General features: G+C 40.7%; 1 protein-coding gene across 1 annotated transcript in view; it reads right to left on the bottom strand.

Annotated features, from left to right (window-relative positions):
• Nucleotides 1–20389, bottom strand: part of xrn2 (5'-3' exoribonuclease 2) — an 86530-nt gene extending 66141 nt beyond the window's left edge. The window contains exons 1-14 of the mRNA XM_078556387.1: nt 20160–20389; nt 12005–12132; nt 11810–11921; nt 8068–8179; nt 7754–7812; nt 7557–7646; nt 5068–5140; nt 4936–4986; nt 4604–4761; nt 2954–3031; nt 2733–2866; nt 1530–1587; nt 1336–1443; nt 716–760 (exon numbers count right to left, since the gene is read on the bottom strand). Of these exons, the coding sequence (XP_078412513.1) occupies nt 716–760; nt 1336–1443; nt 1530–1587; nt 2733–2866; nt 2954–3031; nt 4604–4761; nt 4936–4986; nt 5068–5140; nt 7557–7646; nt 7754–7812; nt 8068–8179; nt 11810–11921; nt 12005–12132; nt 20160–20234 (1281 nt within the window). The 5' untranslated portion in view covers nt 20235–20389. The remainder of the gene's footprint in view (nt 1–715; nt 761–1335; nt 1444–1529; nt 1588–2732; nt 2867–2953; nt 3032–4603; nt 4762–4935; nt 4987–5067; nt 5141–7556; nt 7647–7753; nt 7813–8067; nt 8180–11809; nt 11922–12004; nt 12133–20159) is intronic.
• Between the last annotated feature and the right edge of the window lie 340 nt (nt 20390–20729).

Below are 20729 nucleotides of genomic sequence, written 5' to 3'. Positions count from 1 at the left end.
GATATTGCAGCGCATTATCCCCAGTGACAACGGGAAAGTAGTCCAAATAAATTAAGTGACATCACTAGAGAAATTGCTTTTCAAGATATTTGGATCAAAGATTTATGAGACAGTGGCAATGTTGGGGCTTCACATGCAGTCAATTTCAGGATCACATAAAATTCAACTCTTAAAGTCATGATTAACTTCGTGTTTTACATAAATCCCAACTTCTCTCTCGTACTATCAAGGAAATATATGATTTGAAACAGCCAAGGTATCAAAACTTCAATAGAAGTAAAAAGCAGAAACAAACAACACAGCCGGCAACAGATGTGCACTATAGATATGTATTTAGCAATGACCTTCTGATCTGTGCATTTTCTTTTGTAGGCCAATTCAAATACCAACATTTGATAAAAATGTGAGACTTGTTCTGGATACCAGCCTAATAAAGGCAGAAATAGAACATGGCTCGGCATTAGAAAGTGCAGGTATGGCATGTTAAGTGCCACTCACACTTTCCCTCTTGTATGAAATGAAACATCTGTCAAAAGAAATTCAAGGTCATGGATTTTCGTTCATTTGATCAAAAAAACAGCAGTTATCTCATTACCAGTTAGATAGACTTGATTGAAAGTTACTCTATTTTTTAAATGCTCACTTTCAAACTAACAGAATACTGGATACTCCAACTGTTGAGATTCATCTCTAACAGAATTAGGGAATAACTTACTTTCATCCTTTTATTTTTTCCCTTTTGTCTTTTTCTGAACGACACCTATAAAAGTAAATGCCAATTATATTACATGCATGTTTAACAGATCATTTAAAAGCAGCTATTTACTGTAGCTTCCATAAGGGCTCATTCACACTATGACTATAACAATAGTGCGGAGCATTGCTTGCAGCTTGGCTCCAATATTGTAGTTAAAGCATAAATACAAGCCTCGGTCCAGCGCTGGAAGCAAAGAGGAGAAAGACTCCCTGGAGGTAGTAGTCTCAAATAAACTTCGGAGTCAGTTCAAGCCTTGACAAGCTTTTTACACTCCACCAGTTTAGTAATGTGAAACTAAGTAGGCAGTAAACTGTGAAAGCAACGTTAAAATAACAACCCCCACTCAATAAACAATTTATTATTTCATACAGGCTTCAACAACCTTGTGTGCGCTTTTATTTTTGAATGGTTACTATTGAAAAATGAATATTTACGTGGCAATTTTATGCCAAAATGATAAAATCAAAATAACTTATCTGAAATAGTTGATCAAATGTAACTTTTACCATAAACAGATAAAGCTATAAGAGGCATATCGTTAAAATATACTGTAAGTTGCAAAACCAGAGGCAGCCTACGTCATCATCTCTTCTCTTCTTAAAGATGTTATCCTCAGCTTCTCCGACTGCAGCCATAATCATTTGCACTCGCTCTAACTTGACAAAACCATTCTCTGTAAGGTAACCCTAAAAGAAACAAAAACTTTGCATTTCATTGCAAAAACAAAATTCAAAAAATTGCAAAGGTTGTCAATACTATGCACTTTACTTACCCCAGTCTTGTGCACCACATTCTTGTAAATGCCAACCAGTCGATCAATCGCACCCTCCCTGAGAAACAGACACAGTACCTAATTCAGCTTCAAGAACGAGGTGCTAAAGATCAATATTTTAGTCACCAGTTTTTAATTCACGAAACAATTTTGCAGAATTGCTTGCATTGAACAATATAGTCAAACTTTTTGTAAGACAACCTGGCCCACAAAATACTGAACTGTACGTAGTATGTGGAAACACAGTATAACAGTGTGCATTCCTCACACGGAATTTGGCTTGCACAGACATAAAAAAAGTCCAGTGTCTTCTGATTTATGCAATATCAACAAACTGCAAACAATTAAAAATAAATTTGAATCACCATGAAATTTCTTTTTCATTATGCAATGTTGAAAGCACAATAGGAAGTTTTTTCTCAAATGAAGTTTTTAAAAATATTATTCACTGCCCTCGCTATTAACTTCACCTTGCTCCACCACTACATCCCCTCACCCTGCCAACCTCCCCCAAGGACAGGCAAGGGTCGAGTTAAAAATAAGCCAGGAAACGTATTCCCAACCCAGCGGGTGCACTTTTTACAGCTGTGCATTGTGAGGGGGGTGGGGGTCGCGGCTTTCATACCTTCAAGGGACAGGACACTTTGTTAATGGGTATGTTTAAATCAGGGTCCTGCCATGTAGTTGACAGCCCGTTTCAATTTAACATCTGCCAAATGAGTCTTGTGAGGCTCTTTGAAACCCAGAAGCAAAACGGAGGGGAACACTAGAAGCTGCAGTAGGTATGTGTTTTTTTTTTAAGACTAATCCTTATAGGCTAGGAGAAGAAAGAGTCCTGCCCCCAGCCCAGCAACGAAGCCTTCGACCTCCTTTCTGTCAACTGCTGCCTCTCCTCTCTACTGCGATCAGCAACCGACCCCCCAAGAAACGCTAAGGTATGACCAGGCTTTAGACACCCTACAACATACCCAACCAAAATCTGAATAAACTAGATCAAGATTGTTCCACAATTGTTTCATTTTTAAGGAAGTAAATAATGAAACTTTAAATTTGTTTTTTCAATTTAAATTTCAAGTGAAAACCATACAGAAACTTTAAAAAAAAGTATTGGCAATCTTGATAATATATCTTCCTTCAAGAAATCAAACTCAACACGAAAACAAAAGTCAGAAGATACTGTCATAATTAATTGAATTGGCATACCTAATTTCCAGCGATGGCAGATGCGGCAGGAAATCATTTCCCACAAAAAAACACATAAAAACCCAGTCATCGACGCTCCTCTCAAAATCGAATGTGAAGGGCAGGCTTGCCATAGTTAATTCTCTTTCCAAGTACTGGTTAAAATGTTACAAAAACATCTTTAGTTGAACTACACAGCAAACAAACATCTTATCAGGATAAATATTTTGAGATCAACCTACCTCACGCAAGACAGCTAATCGGATAAATATGAATTCCACTTCTGAGCCAATTGGAGAATTACTTGCCATTTGGTCGAACTGAAGGAAAAAAACCAAAAACATAAGTTTGATTCCCACTGATTTTAACCCAACTGTTTTCTAACTAAGGCCATATTTCTGGCTACTGTTAAAATTTATTGTACTCGGTGGAAAATCTCCATTTTGCAGCAGTAAAACGTTGTTGTCACATACATGCCCTCTTACACGTTCATGGTTTTTCTTCTCTCCACCACTGGCTCCTGTGTTTTCAGCTGCCTTAGCCCCAAGCTCTGGAGCACCTTCCTAAACCTGTCCATCGCACTTCTTAAAGCCTACCTCTTTGACCAAGCTTTTGGTTATCTGTCCTAATCTCGCCATACAAATCTAAGCATTGCAAGATGTTTTGAGGGCACTATTATGTTAAGGATGATGCATAAATGCATGTTGTTTTTGCTTTATATTTCTGTGATCTGTGTAGCAGGAAGTTAATAATGCAAACAATATGCCAAAGAATTGTTTCTCTGGAGCAACAGCAACAGAACAATGTTACTATAACTGCAGTAGCATGAATGTTTTTGAAAAGCAGCATAGGTGTGGAAAATAAAGCTTAACAGAAGATAAAGACTGCAGAAGAGCTATCCCATTCTCATTAGCATAATAGTAGCAAGCAAAAGGGCCAAATGTAGCTTTTCTTTATTTCTTTTCTGTAAATGCTGCTCTTAAGACAGTTGTGAACCACTAACTGGATAACTACAGCAGTATTGTGCAATGTGCTCAAAATATTTTTGGTAGCACTTAGTTTACAAAAATGGTTTGTGTTGAGTCAGCATTTTCTGTAGCGGGGAAAGCAAACAGGAGTGCGATAAGTAGGAAATGATGCCCAGAGAGCAGCAGCAATTTAAGTAGGGAAATCTGGCAATGCTGCAATGAATAATAGTTGAAGTGATTTGCTTCAAAAATATAGCTCGTTGTTGATTACAGGATTCAGGTTTAATAAAATTGATATGCTGAAAAACTTTTGCTTATCAAGCACCCTTTAATTGGATTATTTTGGGGGAATGGAGGGGTCATGTGCGTGTGGCTTTCAAATTGATAACATCTAAAAATAAAGCATTTTCAAGGTAAGAAGTACTGTCTTTTCTGTAGTTGTAAAACTAGGCTCTATTGGGAAGAGGTGTAGGAAGAAATTAAGAGAAATCACGTAAGGTGTGTCATATGGGTGTTTTAATCTTAAACATTCAAGTGAAGTCTTTTCTTTATGAAGCCCAAAGTTCAGAGTTTAAGATGAAATATTTCTAAAATATTAGTTTCGAGCCAAGTCTTGGAGATCTGCAGCAGATGAGAACAACCGAGACCATTGCCACTGTCTGATTTGCACTTACGAACAGAGCTATAAGCAACAAAAACTTTGTTCTAAACAATCCTTCAACATGCAAGCTATAAAGTACTAAACTGTTCTAATCTTCATATTGCACAGTTGCTTACATCTCAAATCTTTCCTGATTTGATCAATTAAGGAAATCTCATACTTAAAATATCTGCAGTGATATTAACTTCCAGTTATTTTCATATTGGTGAATGTAATTGACAATGATGTTGACAGCAAAACTTTACAGACTTTTGTTACTGTACCTCTCCTTGTTTTTCTCTTGGCAAACCCAGGCATTCTTTGATTTCATGGCCAACCTGACCACAAAGTGCACATGGCCTAGGCTGGTTGGGCTTGAACTCTTCCCTGATTATAGTGAAGTTTGGTTCGTGAGTTGCCAATCCCAACATGATAAGATCAGCTGTTGCAAGAAAATAAGTTTAGCACCAGAAAAGAGGCATTTATATACAATCATAATTGCAGTCGAGATTCTTAAAAAGCAAAGGCAATTCTTAACAGGATACATGACAGTGAAAGCTGCTTTCCATTAGAGCTGCACAGTTAACAGAATGAAGACAATAAGATAACTACTCACCATCAGCCCCGCACAAACAATGATGAGTGTTTGGGTCGTGGTTTGGCTGAGCTGCAAAGTGAAGATTAACATTTAATAAAAGACTGCTGCCAATATTCCCCTCAAATCTTGCCCAAACTTAACCACACATACCTCGTTGTCGTCTTATGTAATCCATGATCTTGTGCTCACCCTCACCAGGAACACTTGCATCTGACAAAATAACCTGGTAAATTTTTTAAAAAGCATTTCAATTATGATATCGTGGCAGAACCTAATTTTGATGGCATGATAAAGATTACCAATCCACAGAAGATTCTTTACTTTATAGATGCAAATTCTTTATTATAATTCCCTTATGATATAATATCGAGCATGTGGCACATGTTTTCATTCTGACACTGCATAGTAGCAGCAACAATTGTTATAACAGTGTTTTGAAACCTACAAACTATGTATAGAAAAAGAACCCGGTGCCACCATTTTGAAAAACTAACTGGGTCACAAACATATAGTACCAGCCCACTTTAAAATAATTCTAATTGTTTAAAAATGTGTAAATCAGTAAAGAGACACAGTATAAATGTGATTCTGATTCCGGGTTATATTTTTAGGAAGGAAGCAGCAGCTGATAGAAAGTACAATCTAGTTAACCTACTGAGAACAAAACTCCTACTACAAAGGTGAAACTGACTTCATCAGAAGTAGTCACTTGCTCCTGGAGAATCTGTGATTAGACTATTTGCTGTTTTGGAAAATAAATTATTGTGTTGGTATATTTTAGGTGTTTGGTTTGGACAAAATGAGGGAGGGTTAATCTGGGTGTTAGAGTGCGAGGTTGAGCTGCCTTGACTGGAGTGGGGTGGGCACCTGGGGCCTCAAACTGGAACATGAGTTACAAAAAACACAGTAACAACAGGATGAGGAGCTCCCTAATCCTTCTACCAATTATTTTAAATCTATGCCCTCTGGTTATTGACTGTTCTGGTAATGGAAATAAGTCCTTCCTATCCAATCTATGTAGGCATGTCAATTTTATACGCTCCAATTAAATCTCCCTTCAGTTTCCTCTACTCCAAAGAAAACAACCCCCAGCCTATCTGATCTTTGCTCATTGTTAAAATTCTCCATCCCTTGAAACATCCTTGCAAATCTCCGCTGTACCCTCTCGAATGAGATCGCATCTTTCTTGTAATACAGTGACCTTAACTGTAGTACCCTAGCTACGGTCCAACTCACGTTCTATACAGTGCGAGTGTAACTTCCTGCTCTTATACTGTACACCTTGGTAAATAAAGGAAAGTATCTCATGTGCCTCCTTAACCACTTTGCCTACCCTCTGCAGCTATTTCAGGGATCTGTGGGCGTGCACTCCAAAGCACCTCTGTTCCTTCTCAAGATCCTACCTGTTCCATATTCCGGTCCTTGCTGCCCTCCCCAATTGCACCACCTCACCTCAATTTGCCAGATCAAATTCCATTTGTCACTCATCTGATCACCTGACCACTCCATTGGTATTTACCTGCAGTCCATAGCTTTCTTCCTCACCATCAATTTTTGTATTATCTCCAAATTTATTAATCATTCATCTTACATTTAAATTCAGATCACTGGATTATGTGACCTAAAATTGTCCTGAATCTTATATATCAGTACTAAAAATTTCTTTAGGTCACAAATGGGACCAACAGGTTACCCATGATAATGACTAAGTTCACTAACTTTTTATCTCAAGGCTACAAGACCTCTCAAGGAGCTTTTTATCATGATAGGTTATGGAAAGGTCAGCATAAATTACAGTATTCACATTTGCCTGAGGGTTAAAAACATGCTGCAAAATCATGTAATCTCTCACGCCTTCCACCACATCACAGACCTTCGCTTTTGCTCTCTCTCCTTGCTTAAACATTCTGGTATCTCTGTTTCCATTTCTGACAAAAGCTCACCAGCCTAAAACACCAATTCTCTCTTCACAGATGCTTCCAGGCCTGCTGGGTATTTCAAGCATTTTCTGTTTTCAGATTTCCAATGTTTGCAATATTTTGTTTTCATTCCCGTCTTTTTAACTGGAATTGCTGACATGAGATCTTTCAGCCCGTTAAGTTCCTAGCTGCTTTGTGACCTGCATGTAAAGGCTGTGTTGCAAGAGCCCCTTTCCTTGGCATTTTTTTTGCTTAAACTCTTGAAAATAATTTCTGTTACAGCCCACATTTTGTTGATAAAAAGAAAATCGAGCACGCCAACTTTATTTTCAATAGACAAAAATTATTGACAGGAAGAGGGAAGATGATCTCTATTTTTGTGATGAATGGAGCATTTTATACAAAATAAGGCTCGGAAGAGTCAGAGGACATGATTCAACCAAAGGCTGAGTGCAAGGATTAGTACATTCATGCTTACTTTGGATTTATGGAACAGTCTGGCACCTAGTGGAGTAGGTGTTTCAACAGTTGAAGAATTCAAAGGAGAAAGATTCACGTCTAACTCAGCAGGGAGCACAACAATGCAAAATACAACAGAAATATCATAAAATAATATCCAGATATGCGACCAGCTTGACAAAACAAATGAAACAGGCCAAATGGCTTTCCCTCACTCAACATTGTAAATGCTATTAAAGTTTAAAATAAGCCTATACTTACAGTTAAGTCTTTCCAGCCGGGGTCACTGTTTAACCGATCAGCAACATAGTACCTAAGGCATTGTGCAAGGTTATCCATGAATTCTGTTCCCTTGAATAAATCAAAAGGAGCAACTCAATACTAAAATCTTGTAACCCGTAGCAAACACAACATAGAATGGAATTTTGCATGTCCATTCTCAAATAATTAATACTTACTGGAGTAATGCAGTTACTGTCAAACCGCTCTTTTACTTCATCTGCAGGCAGATATCCGCCTGCAAAATGGGAATGTCAGTTTCACGCAAGAGTGGAGAATAAGCACAGAATCTGCTCAAAGATAATCTTTGTGTTCATTCCTTTAAATACCACTGAAATCACATTAAACTTAGTTTATATTATTTGATGTTCAGTCAGAAGTTTGGCACATACGAATTAGCAAGAGTAGAGGTTGATCAACTGTTGCTTCCAACAATATGATGAATCAGGAAAAAGGGAAGAGAAATAAATGCCATGACACAAATATACTGTACCTTTAGAAAGCACTTCTTCTCTCATTTGTTTCTTCTCTTCAACCAACTCTATTCCTTCCTTGGATGCACGAAACCGTCTAGATCGTTGCTGGTTCATTTTGGCACGAGGAGCCTAGAATAATCAGTATGCTTGTCAGTTATACGCTTTTGATTTAAACTCTGTTCAATTCTACCACTCTCAATATGCAGCTGTGGACAAGTATTAGAATATTTATATTAATTGTCACTTGGTAGTACAGAACTTGAATATTGCTGAAAAGAGAGATGTTACTGAAGCTTTTTGGCTTGCACTCACCAGGACAAACGCAAGAATGCCAAATTTCAAATGATCACAACAATTTATACCACAAAAGAAAAGGATGCTGATTGGTTGGCAAGTAGACTCCAATTAGTTGAGGTGTTGCCATGGAGAAAACAACAGGGAACCATAGGGTCCCCAAGCTCCTAGCTATTCAAAAAATGCGCAAAGCTTGAACGCATTCCTTTTGTTTGCAGAGAGCAGGTCTCTGCACATTCATGAATGTCGCTTATAGGAAGCGTAAATGAGATACATTACAAGCTCAATTGATTATCTTAAATTGGTTGCTAGTATTGCTATTAGTGCACTCAGGATTGTTCAGCATGAGCTTCCCATTCACAGAATCGCATCTAACAGTAGACGTTTTGTTTTGGGTTTTGCAAGCATGAACTGGTGGAGTATGGCCTGTACTCTGCTTATTACCAACAACCAAAAGGATATGCTATTTGATTTGATCAGCCAATCGCTGGGACGTACAGCCTACATACCTGGGATCACACCGGTTGTTCGCAATAGGCAGAGTATAGACTGTACTCAGCCAACTCATGTTTGCATAAACCAAAATAAAATGTCTACTGTTAGATGTAATTCCGCGATTGGGCAGCACTTGTACAATCCTGAGTGCGCTTATAGCTACACAAACAACCAATTTAAGATAATCAGTCAAATTCATAACATGGTTCATTTACAGTTGATAGAAGCAACATTGATCTATACGCAGGGGCCAGTTCTCCTCAAATAAAAGGAATATGTTCAAACGTTATGCCTTTTTTGAATTACCCAGAAGCTTGGGGCATCTATAACTCCCCGGTGATTTCTCCATAACAATGCTTTGGCCAATCAGTCAACCTGCCAACCAATCTGCACCCTTTTCTCCTGTGGTATAAATTGCTGTGATCGTTTCAAATTTAGCATTCTTGCATTTGTCCTGATGAGTGCAAGGCAAAAAGCTTAGGCAACATGTCTCTCTTTTCAACAATATTCAAACTGTTGCTCTGTGTTCTCTTTACTTATGAGCATTGGCTTGTATTTTTGGCTATCATGAATATTAATTACTCCAAAAATAAATTCTAATCACTCAATTTTTCTTTGCAGATTATTTGATGCATATTATAAATTTAATTTTCAGACATAGTCAACAACTTGAAAGGGAATGGTGCTGCTAAGGTAAGTAGGATCAAAATATTTTTTGACTCCTGCGTTTTGTGCTCAAATCATTAAACAGGTCGGAAAAACACCAATGCCTCAGCAAACATCAGCCTCTACCATCAATGCCTGTGTGATGGGAGATTACTAACAAAAGTAAAACTGACACTTAAGAGTTTACTGTCTGGTAAATTAGTACTCCATGCTCACATTTCTTAAATTTATAGCATTGGAGGATTGTTTTTATGACTGAACATGAAGTGTGTGGGATATTCCACTTAAAAAGTGAATTAACCGAGAAGCCCAATGAAGTTCACAAAAGCCACTATGCTGCTTAAAACTTGTGAAAATGCTTTGATCACTTATGATCTCTTGATATTTGCCAGTTTTTTTTGCAATTGATACATTTCCATTGTGATACATGGTCTAATAAAATATATGAATTAAATGTTCACTTGTTTTAGACTCTTATTTGGTATTGCTGTGCTGTATTGAACAAAAATCTGTGAAATTCAGTTTGTTATTTTTCATGAAGTATATTGATCTGTATTTTAATGGAAGCTGCAAATCCACAACGCTTCTGTTACATTACTAGGTGTACATTTTAGTTAACAGGACAATTAATCTACTATAATCCTAAGCAATAAACATTTCACTGGAGTAGGAAATGAGTGCTTGCCAAAATTTAAAATTCTGTCTAAATCATCACTTACCACCCCGCGCTACAATTTAACAATAATTATTTTTGTGGACTGTCTATCTCTATAAAAATATGTTTACTACCAGTTCTCCAGTATATTCTAAAATATTTCTTGCAACACAAAAAGATAGATTCTTGGTAGCAAAAGAAAACATATCAAATGAACTCAAATGCACCCGTATTAGGAATAGGCTAACTGTAAGGAACATATCTTTTTATTTCTGTTGGACTGTTGTAAAGAACATGTCTTTTTATTTTCTGTTCAGCTGTGGATTAAAATTACAATGGCTGCAGTTTGAAAGACATGTCCACTGTAACAGGGTGAGCGATATAAACAATGTTGCATCCTGGAAAAGAACATGCCATGAAAGACAGGATGGTGCCAGGAAGGAGTCCTGGACCAAGGGAGCTGCCTGGCAATGACATTTTAATTGGATCCTGACCAGGTGACCAGGGTTTGTGTGAGGGCAGTGCAGCAGGATAGCTCCTAGCCTGAAAGGAACAAGACCTAAAACCTCTTTCTCCTGTGTGTGGAAGATTCCAGTAATTCCAGAATAATAGCTAGCTGGCTTTTTTTTCTCATATCTCTATAACCTGCTCCCTCTGAAAACCCCTGTCAAGAGGCAATGGGGAAAATCACTGTTAGAAACATTGAATGGCAAGTGCTCAACCAGTGAACTAAATACTGAGAGTGCTGGAAGACCTCCTCCTGTCATCAACAAGAACTGAAAGGAATTTGGAAGACATCAAAATCAACCCACTGAATCCTGTATTCTGGAATTGATGCTACTGAACTGTTTTATCCCACCCTTAAAATCCGTGTTTCTTGTATGTATGTTTTAGGGATTTAAGAAGTAGTAGAGTTTAGGTTATAGAGTTGGAAATTAGCAGTTCATATTTATTTCTTTTGCCACTGGTTAATGACAGTTTGTTCAATAACAGTTATTTACTTATTAAGTTTAAAAACCTGGTGCTCGTATTCTGTTAACCTAAATTAAACAGTTAGGTAGAATTGGGGCAACCTAGAGGTTTGATCAAACTTTTTCACATTTGTCGTGGCTCAGGGAACAGTGGGGCTTGATATTACAGCGCACTATCCCCAGTGAGTCATGACATAATATACTCCAAAGGCCTTTTAAACACTAATTGCTCATCTAACAACCTTTAAAGTGTATAAAAATACTACACATTAAAACACAATCAAACACTGACAACACAAAACAACACATATACAAAATATCAATTTTAGCACAGTCAGCAAACTGCAATTTACATGCTAAAACTTTGTTATAAAATGCAAGCCTCCCTATCTTATTTCCAAATTCAAATGGTGTCACTCACTACAAACAGAACATGTTACATATTGCAAAAAGACAAGATAATAAGTTGGAACTTGTTGTTTAATAAGTTAATACTGCAACAAGCGGGATCTTTAAATCTGTACTTAACAGGCACAGATTCATTGAAATAGGTTAAACGTGTAAAAGGGATAATTCTGGTGACAAAAGTTAAGAAGCATACCAATATTTCAGACAATGCTACATGACCCTAAAACCTCATGCAACCAGCCTCTTGAACCAGGAAAAATAGGTACTTACAACTCCATCTATTGCCATATAGAGTAGGCGCCTGGGTCTAACGATGTTAAACAATCGATCAATATATTCAAATATGGCCACCATCATTTCATCCTCATTCTTGGGAGCTGGTCTGCAAGGTACATTCAAAACAAGAATCAGAATTTCGTCCCAATTGACGCAGGGACATAAGAGCTATTCCAAGAGAAATATTACTTGTTTTCAGGATGTGTGCACGGATGAATAATGCCGTTCATGTCCAAATACAGATTGTCAAATTCCACTTCATTTGGATTAGGTTTGCTGCCATCCACAGGAGCTTTAACTCCATTGACTTCTTTTGCCTGCATAGGGTACAAAAAAGTCACAATACATAAAAGTTCTGTTAATGAATCCTCTCATAGCGATCCCCTAAAAATTAACACAGGAAAGAAACTGCACGTTAACACAAATGATGTAGAATAGCGTCGGTGCAAAGGCAACCAAGTGCAACTCGGCCAAAGAAGACAGGCTATCTCCACAAAGTATCTGCACACCATTTGAACTTGGCAGGTAGATATCAGGAAGAATATCGCAGCCTTGGCGGTGGGGAATGACGGTTTGGGAAGGGGGTGGGGGTGGAGTGGGGATGGGTGCAGCTCAGAATCATCAGAATGGATACTGGCGGCAACAGAATTGAATTATGAGAAAAGTAGTATGGGCAAGGCTTGTATTCCCTTGAGTACTGGAAGATTAGTGGGTGATCTAATAGAAGCATACCAAAGGATTTGCTAGGGTTGATAGAATGTAATTCCTCTGGCGAGGGAGTCCAGAACAAGGAAATATAACCTTAAGATTTGAGTTGGGCTATTCAGGGGCGATATCACAAAACACTTCTGCACACAAAGGGTAGTGGAATTCTGGAACACTCTCCCTCAAAAAACTGGAGCTAAATGAGTTAAAAATTTCAAAACTGGAATTGACAGATTTGTTATGGAAGACGAGTCAGGGATTGGTGCAGTTAAGATACAGATCAATAATCTAACTGAAAAGCAAAATATTCTCGAGAGGTTGAATGGCTAATGAAGTGGAATAAATTTTCCCACCATTAAGTCTAAAATAATGTAATAGGAACATGACTGTGTCAGTCAGTCCCATCATTCTCCAAGACCGTGGTTGATCTTGTATCTGTTATAGCTTAAAGCGCTATCTCAATATCCCTCGATTCTCTTAGGATCCGAAAATCTGATATCTGACTTGAATATAATCAACTGTTGAGCATCCACGGCTTTCTGCGATATAGAATTCAAAGGTTCACAACCTTTGGAATGAAGGAATGCCGAAATGGCCACACCTTATTCTGCAACTGTGACCTTTAGTTCTTGACTCCTCAAACAGAGGAAACATTCTCCCAGTATCTATTTTGTCAAGTCCATTAATAATTTTCCATTTCAAAGCGATCACCTTTCATTCTTTTAAACTCTAGGAAGGGTCAGTACATCTCCCACACTGCTGTTCACAAGTTATAGGATCCAAGTTTTACAAGAGATCCACTGCCATGTAAAATAAAATGAGCGAGAGTCCTTTTAAATCTAAACTGTGTAATTGCTCTGCATTCATAAAATGAGTGGTGGTTCAAAGAGCTTGCATTCATATAGTGCTTTTCACAACCTCAAGACGTCCCAAAACAGCTTTTGAAGTTCTTTTGTACTGTTGAATTGCAAGAAATGTGGCAGGCAAATACAGTTCAACAGTCCCAAAAACAGCAATCTGAAACATGACCGGATAATTTGTTTTCGAGATGTTGATTTGAGGGAACTGTCATGAAAATATAATGAATCACTAATAATCTGATTTATTGTAAAAGTCGGTTAATGGTAGAGTTTGGATAATGTCTGTGTGTGTGTGTGGGATTTAATTGAATTGGAGACAGCTGGTCTGGAGGCTTTGAGTCATCAACAAGAAGCTAGATTTGAAATGCTAAATACGTAAACATGGCTGAAGTTTTGGAATGTGAGGTAAGAAAAATTTGCATTTTTAGATAAATTAGAGTAGTTTGAATTTCAAAGAGATGGTAAGATGTTACACCTAGCCAGAAGAAGCTAAGCCAAAGTGTGTTTATTTTTCCCAACGGTTACTGATAATATGAACACTATGAAAAGATTTATATTATGAGAAAGGTAAAGTTCCAAAGGCATGTCAAACAATGGAATTTGCATTAAAAAGGGAAAAACATGTATAAAGGAGATAAGGTTATGTGTCAAAGGAGAAGGCATTCTAAGATCCAACACACATGTGAAAAGCCTCCTTCCTCTGTGCATCAAGTTGCTGTCCACAGGAACTGAAGCCAAGAAAATTCACTTTCAATATCACTGTCCAGGGTATCCTGTTGCTTTGCCTGGGTCCGTTTAAATGTTTGTTTTTTTGCTGTTACCTCAATGGGGGTGTAACTGGAAGCCAGATTAATTAGGGGTTTTAGGAATTATTATAGTCGTAATTTGTAGACCTATGTATATGCTTGAAATCTTCTCTTTTGTTAATAAATGTTTAATTTAGTTTTCTAAAAACCTCTGAAGTTGTGGTAGTCTTATTACTTCTGAATTCAGGGCGCGCATCTCGAAATAAAATACAAATTCCAAACAGTTGTGACCGCGTGTTCAAGTTTCCTCGTGGATTTGATCTGCTTGGCACACATCATCTGTCACGTCATAACATGCACATTGGGGATTGCTGCTAAGCTTCTATATAGTTCAATCTACCAAAACAATCTTCTAATGTCTTGGATAACAGCAAACTGGCCGATTGGTTCTCTAACATTAAAATTCAACCAGCATTCTAATGAAGAGGTCCCACTGACACAGGCATGTATGAAGATGCATCATCCTTAATTACATGGATTTTTCCATTGACTCGTCATTAGTTTTCTAGCAAATAACTTTCAATTAAATTTGTTGCTACAGTCTTGTGAACCAATATTAATTACCAGGCTATTTTCTCAATGATGTTAGTCTAGAGTTACTGCTGCAAGGTAACACAAGCATACCGGCTTATCACGTCTTGAAATGCTTCATGTACAAAATTATTTTGAAATCCTTTAATTGTTATGAAGCCAAAAAAATTATTTGCAATTAAACAGGAAATATTAAAAGTTAAGTTACAACCTAATTGCCCTCAAGCCAGTTGCCTGTATGCTACAAAAAAAGTGTGTGCAAACTCTAAATTTTTTTGCATGGCTACGCACATGTGTTAACTTAATAGGGCTGACATGGGCACAGCTCCCCCACAAACTTTTGGGTTGCTGCATAGTCACACAGCTTAGACGGAACATTAGTTATAACTATTCAAAAAGTAATTTTCTCAGTTAATAAATACAAACAATGACCAAAACTATGTACATAGATTGTTCTATCGATAGAACAATTTTCTACAAACTTGAATTCAAAATGCACTTAACATTTGTCTGACTTAAGTGTTCCAAATCAATTAGCCTATTAAACCACATGAACCTCCCAACAAATGCTGCATCTATAATTATATGATTCACCCACATAATAGATATGTCTTATATTGGTATGGGACTAAAATATTTACCTAACTTTCCTATGAAAGTTGCAAAGAACTCTGTCACAATCATTTCATATGGCAATGCATTCCCTGCTCCAATAGTTTGCCACTTAAAGAAATTTATCTTAACTTCTCTTCTGTGTTCATAATCAGGTCTCATCTGTGTTAGTAATCAGGTCAATGGATGCAAAGTTCCAAGTCCAGTTAACCCCACCTAAGTTATACTGAAGACTGGGATTCACTGCCTACCAACTGAGTACACTGATGCCAAGTTCCCATATGGTGGAATATTTAAACATACTTTGAATAAAAATAAATCCTCCATAGTTCTAATGTGAGCCCACAGACCTCTGCAGTAAAACTGAAGGGGCAGGGTAGAGCACAAAACCCACCACGATAAGGCTGCACCACAACATGATATCAAATAATTTAAACAAACAGAGAAAATGCTGGAAACACTCAGCCGGTCAGGCAGCAGCTGCAGAGAGAGAGAAAGAAACAGTTAACATTTCAGGTCAATGATCTTTCATCAGAACTGGAAAATGTTAAAGATGTAGCAGATTTTAAGTAAATAGCGAGAGAAGCTGGGGAGGCGGGGATGGATGTGGGAAAGAGAACAAAAGGAAAGTTCTGTTATTGGGTAGAAGGCAGGAGAGAATAAAGCAGAAAACGGATGATGCGGCAAGGCAAAAGGAGATGTGAATGACCCAAATAAAGAAACAAAAGAGTGGGCCTATAGGAGGTGTAAATAGGAATTGCAGAATCAAAGGCTGCCATCTGAAAGAAAGATCTCAGCTTTTAAATCTGCCGGCTGTAAGATACCAAATCAAATGATATGGCTCCTCAAGCTTACCCTGAGCTTCATTGAACAATGTGGGAGGTAGGGGACAGAGACTTCAGACAAGGGCGGAGAATCAAAGTGACAGATGACTAGAAGCTCAGGTCACACAAAGTGTTCCATAAAACAGTTACCCAATCTGTGATTGGTCTCCCCCAATGTAAACTAGATCACATCATGAGCCTCGAATATAGTATACTAAGTTGAAAGAAGTTCAAGCTTCCATGGGCTGTTTGGGACCTTGGACGGTGAGAAAGGGCAGGTATTGCATCTCCTACACTTGCATGAAAAGGGGAGAGGTTGTTACTGGGTGATCGAGCAGTGTACCAGGGGGTCACAGAGGGAACAGTGGCTTTGGAATGCTGAAAGGGGAGGGGTCAGAAAGATGCGATTGGTGGTGATGAAAAGGGATGATCCATTCATTCCGTTCGGTGGGATGGAAGGTGTGGGGGCATTTTGGGTAAGACAACTGGAAACTGCTAAAGTGGCAGAGGACATTGGAAGAGTCGAATATGCATCTGGGAAGAAATTGGACAAGTAGAGAAAAGAAAAGTTGAGATGGAAATAAATCAGGTTTGTGGGCAAAAACAGGCTAAAAAGATGGGTCCAACAGGGCAATCTGTTTCTGGGTCTTGGGAAGGAGATAAAAGAGATCCGTGATGGCTTGGGGAATTGTAAAATTGAAGGCTTTGGGTGCAAGATCTCCAGATGAGATGAGATCAGTGACAGTTCGGAAATGATGGCTCCGTGTTCAGTGGTGGGGTCACGGTTTGGGGGAAGGTAGATAAACTTCTGCTAGGTTTACCAAACAACATCACCATCTTTGTCACCAGGTTGTAATGACAATTATAAGGGTTGGACTTCAGAGAACAGAGTACCGCAAGTCCACTGCCTCCCATCCTCCTTCCTGGAACAACTCTCATTACACTTTCTTACATTCTCCATCTAACCCATTCTGATACCAGTGCTTCAAACAAGTACATTTTCTGCAACTGAGGATTTCCCCCTACCACAGTTGACAGGGCCCTCAAAAATGTCTGTTCCATTTTCTGCACATCTGCTCTCACCACTTTCCCTCCCTGGTGAGAACCACAATGAAGTTCCCTTGTCATCACCTTTCACTGCTCCAGCCTCCATGTTTAACAGATCTCCCTTCGCCATTTTGCCACCTCCAGCGTTATGTCACCACCAAACATAACTAGCCTGACCCCACCGCTCCCCATGTCCACTTTCAGCATTCTGAAGTGACCATTCCCTCTGCGACACACTGGCCCACTCCTCATTCACCTCCAGTATCACCTTCCACTTCCCTCCAAATAAAGGAGTTGAGGCAACAATCCTTTTATCTCCTCCCTTCCCATTGCCCAAGAACCGAAATGCTCTTTCAAAGTAAAAAAAGTGAATTACTTGAATTTCTTTCAAATTTGTATAGTGGCTGTGGATGCAAGATCTCCAGATGAGATAAGATCAGTGACAGTCTTGAAAATGATGGCTCAGTGGTGGGGTCACATTCTGGGGAAGATGTAGAGTTGACATCAGCCTCTGTAGGTTCACCAACCAACAGCACCAGCCTTGTCACCAGGTCTTAATGACAATGATACGGGGTGGACTTCAGAAAACAAGATAATGATGTCTCCTCTGCACTGGGGAGGCCAAATGCAGATTGAGTAGCCGCTTTGCGGTTATCACTTGGGCATGTGCAGATTAATTAAAGAAAGTCAGCATGAATTTGTAAAAGACAAATCCTGTTTAACTTGACTGAGTTTTTTAATGAAGTGAGAGAGGGTTAATGTGGGTAATGTGGCTGATGTGATGTACAAAGACTTTCAAAGGCATTTGATAGAAGTGTCATATAATAGGCTTACCAGCAAAGTTGTAGCCCATGGGTAAAAAGGACAGTGGCAGCATGGATACAAATTTGTCTGAGTGAGAGGAAAGACAGAACACAAAATGGAGAAAAATACATAGTGGGGTTCCGTAGGGGTCAGTACTGGGACCATTGCTTTTTTTGATCTATATTAATAATTTATACCTGGATGTACAAGGCACAATTTCAAAATTTGCCAATGCCAAAATTTGGAAGAATTGTGTGAACTGTGGCTTCAAGATGACATAGACAGGCTGGTAGAACAACAGGACAAGTGGTAGTTGAAAATTAATGCAGAAAAGAGTGAAGTGAACATTTAGTAGAGTGAGGAAGGGCAACAATAACTAAAGGATACAATTCAGAAGCGGCTGCAGGAAGAGAGGCACCTGGGGGTACATGCGCACAAATTGTTGAAAGTTGCAGGGCAGGTTGAAAAAGTGGTTAAAAAGAGATACAGGGTCCTGTTTTCATAGGTGATTCAATCATAGCTTTCAGAAGGGAATTGGATAAGCATCTGAAAAAAAAATGTCAAGTTAAGGGGAAAGAGCAGGGGAGTGGGACCAGCTGAGTTACTCCTGCAAAGAGGCATGGAAATGACAGGCTGAATGGTCTCTGTGCTATGCTCTGATCAGATATGATTCAATGATTCTAGAAGTTCAGCATAAGCTGGAGGAACAGGACCTCGTCTTTCAATTAGGCATTTTGCAGCTCTCCAAACAACACGAAGTTCAACAATTTCAGGTCATAATCTCCGTCCCATTTTTTTGAACAGCAGCTGTTGAGAATTCTGCTATTCCCATTTACACCTCCTCTGGACTGATCTTTCATTTCTTCACTTAACCTATTACCATCTCCTTTTTCCCTGGCAAGATCATCCCTTTTACCAATAAATCTCTCTTGCCGTCCCACCCTATCACTGTTCATTTTTCCTCTCCTCCCCGCTTCTGTCCTTATTCGAAACCCTGTTACTCCCCCCCCTCCCCCCCTCCAGTTCATGGATCGGCCTGAAACGTTCACCGCTGTTTCTCTCTGACGCACACATACACGGATTGCTGCCTGATCCCAGCAGCATCAGTTATGTCGCCCCTGTACCGAATGGGACTCTCAGCCCCATCTTAACCTCCCAGCTGCAAAGAACAGTCAGTCCAGGGAGGGGGGGGGGGGGGGAGAGAGAGAGAGAGAGAGAGAGAGAGAGGGGGAGTTATGGGATGAGGGGGGGGGAGGGGGTTGGGATGGGGGGGGAGGGGGTTGGGATGGGGGGGGAGGGGGTTGGGATGGGGGGAGGGGGGGGTTGGGATGGGGGGAGGGGGGGGTTGGGATGGGGGGGTGAGGGTTGGGATGGGGGGGTGGGGGTTGGGATGGGGGGGGTGGGGGTTGGGATGGGGGGGGTGGGGGTTGGGATGGGGGGGGTGGGGGTTGGGATGGGGGAGGGGGGGTTTGGGATGGGGGGGGTGGGGGTTGGGATGGGGGGGGTGGGGGTTGGGATGGGGGGGGTGGGGGTGGGGATGGGGGGGAGGGGTGGGGATGGGGGGGAGGGGGTTGGGATGGGGGGAGGGGGGGTTGGGATGGGGGGAGGGGGGGTTGGGATGGGGGGGGTGGGGGTTGGGATGGGGGGGTGGGGGTTGGGATGGGGGGGGTGGGGGTTTGGAATGGGGGGGGAGGGGTTGGAATGGGGGGGAGGGGGTGGGGATGGGGGGGGATGGGGGGAGGGGTGGGGATGGGGGGGGATGGGGGGGAGGGGTGGGGATGGGGGGAGGGGTGGGGGAGGGGGAACTGAAGCGCGGTCGAAACACTGATGCAAAAAAAACCAAAGTCAAACTGGTTTCTACATCTCAGCTCCGCCAAACGGAGATTCAATATTAATAAAAGGTTCCGAACTGAGATCAAAGTGGGCACCGGCTTCCGCTATATCACGTGACCCGATTGCTGTTTACTTAAAGTAAGTAAATAAATAATCCAAATAATCTAAGTGCAAACCCCCTCCCCTCCCCCGGGTCTCAGGTCGATCCTCTCCCACATGTGGGGCGGAGGGACAGGGAACCACACAAGGGGCCAAGAGACAGGGGGGAAGTGAGGGAGGCTTCAGGCCTAGTCACACACACCAGGCCTCGGCCATCACGCACCTTCTCCTCCACGCAGTGCACCACGATGGACGGATACTTGCGGCTCAGCCAGCGGAAAAAGGCCGGAACTCCCATGCTGCCGGTGGCGGGTCCGAGTCGGAGCCGCCGCTTCCTCAGGGGCGGTCGGTCGGAGGCGGGAGGGGGTTTTCCTTCTCGCTCGGTCTCCGGCTTCTCTTCAGGCTCCGCGCCGCCTCTCGCGCTGACCACAGGCCCCTCCCCTCAACTTCCGGGGGCACGCGCGAGGAACTCTGGCCCGCCCCCTCCCCTCTCGACCAATGGGAGAGCGAGGTTCCCCGCCCCCGCCGCCAGCGGCGCGTATAGACCACTTTCTGGCCGCGTCACCGGGCCAAAGGTCAGCCCTGAGCCGGAAGTCGTCCAATTCGTGGCAGTAAAATCGCCTCGAATTCCTTTCTTCGATTCCAATTTTCTTCTCCCCGCGTTGTCGATCCAGCCATTGTGATGCGCAGGAATAAGGAACGCAATGAACACCTTCACGAATGTAGGGACAAGAACATCTCTGTGCAAAGCAGGGTGAGACCACTAATTGCTGCATCTGGTCAACGTTACCCT

This window comes from Cetorhinus maximus, chromosome 14 (assembly GCF_964194155.1).
Source record: "Cetorhinus maximus chromosome 14, sCetMax3.hap1.1, whole genome shotgun sequence".
NCBI lineage: Eukaryota > Metazoa > Chordata > Chondrichthyes > Lamniformes > Cetorhinidae > Cetorhinus > Cetorhinus maximus.
The sequence above is the reverse complement of the archived record's forward strand: the minus strand, read 5'-3'. Positions and strand labels throughout refer to the sequence as shown.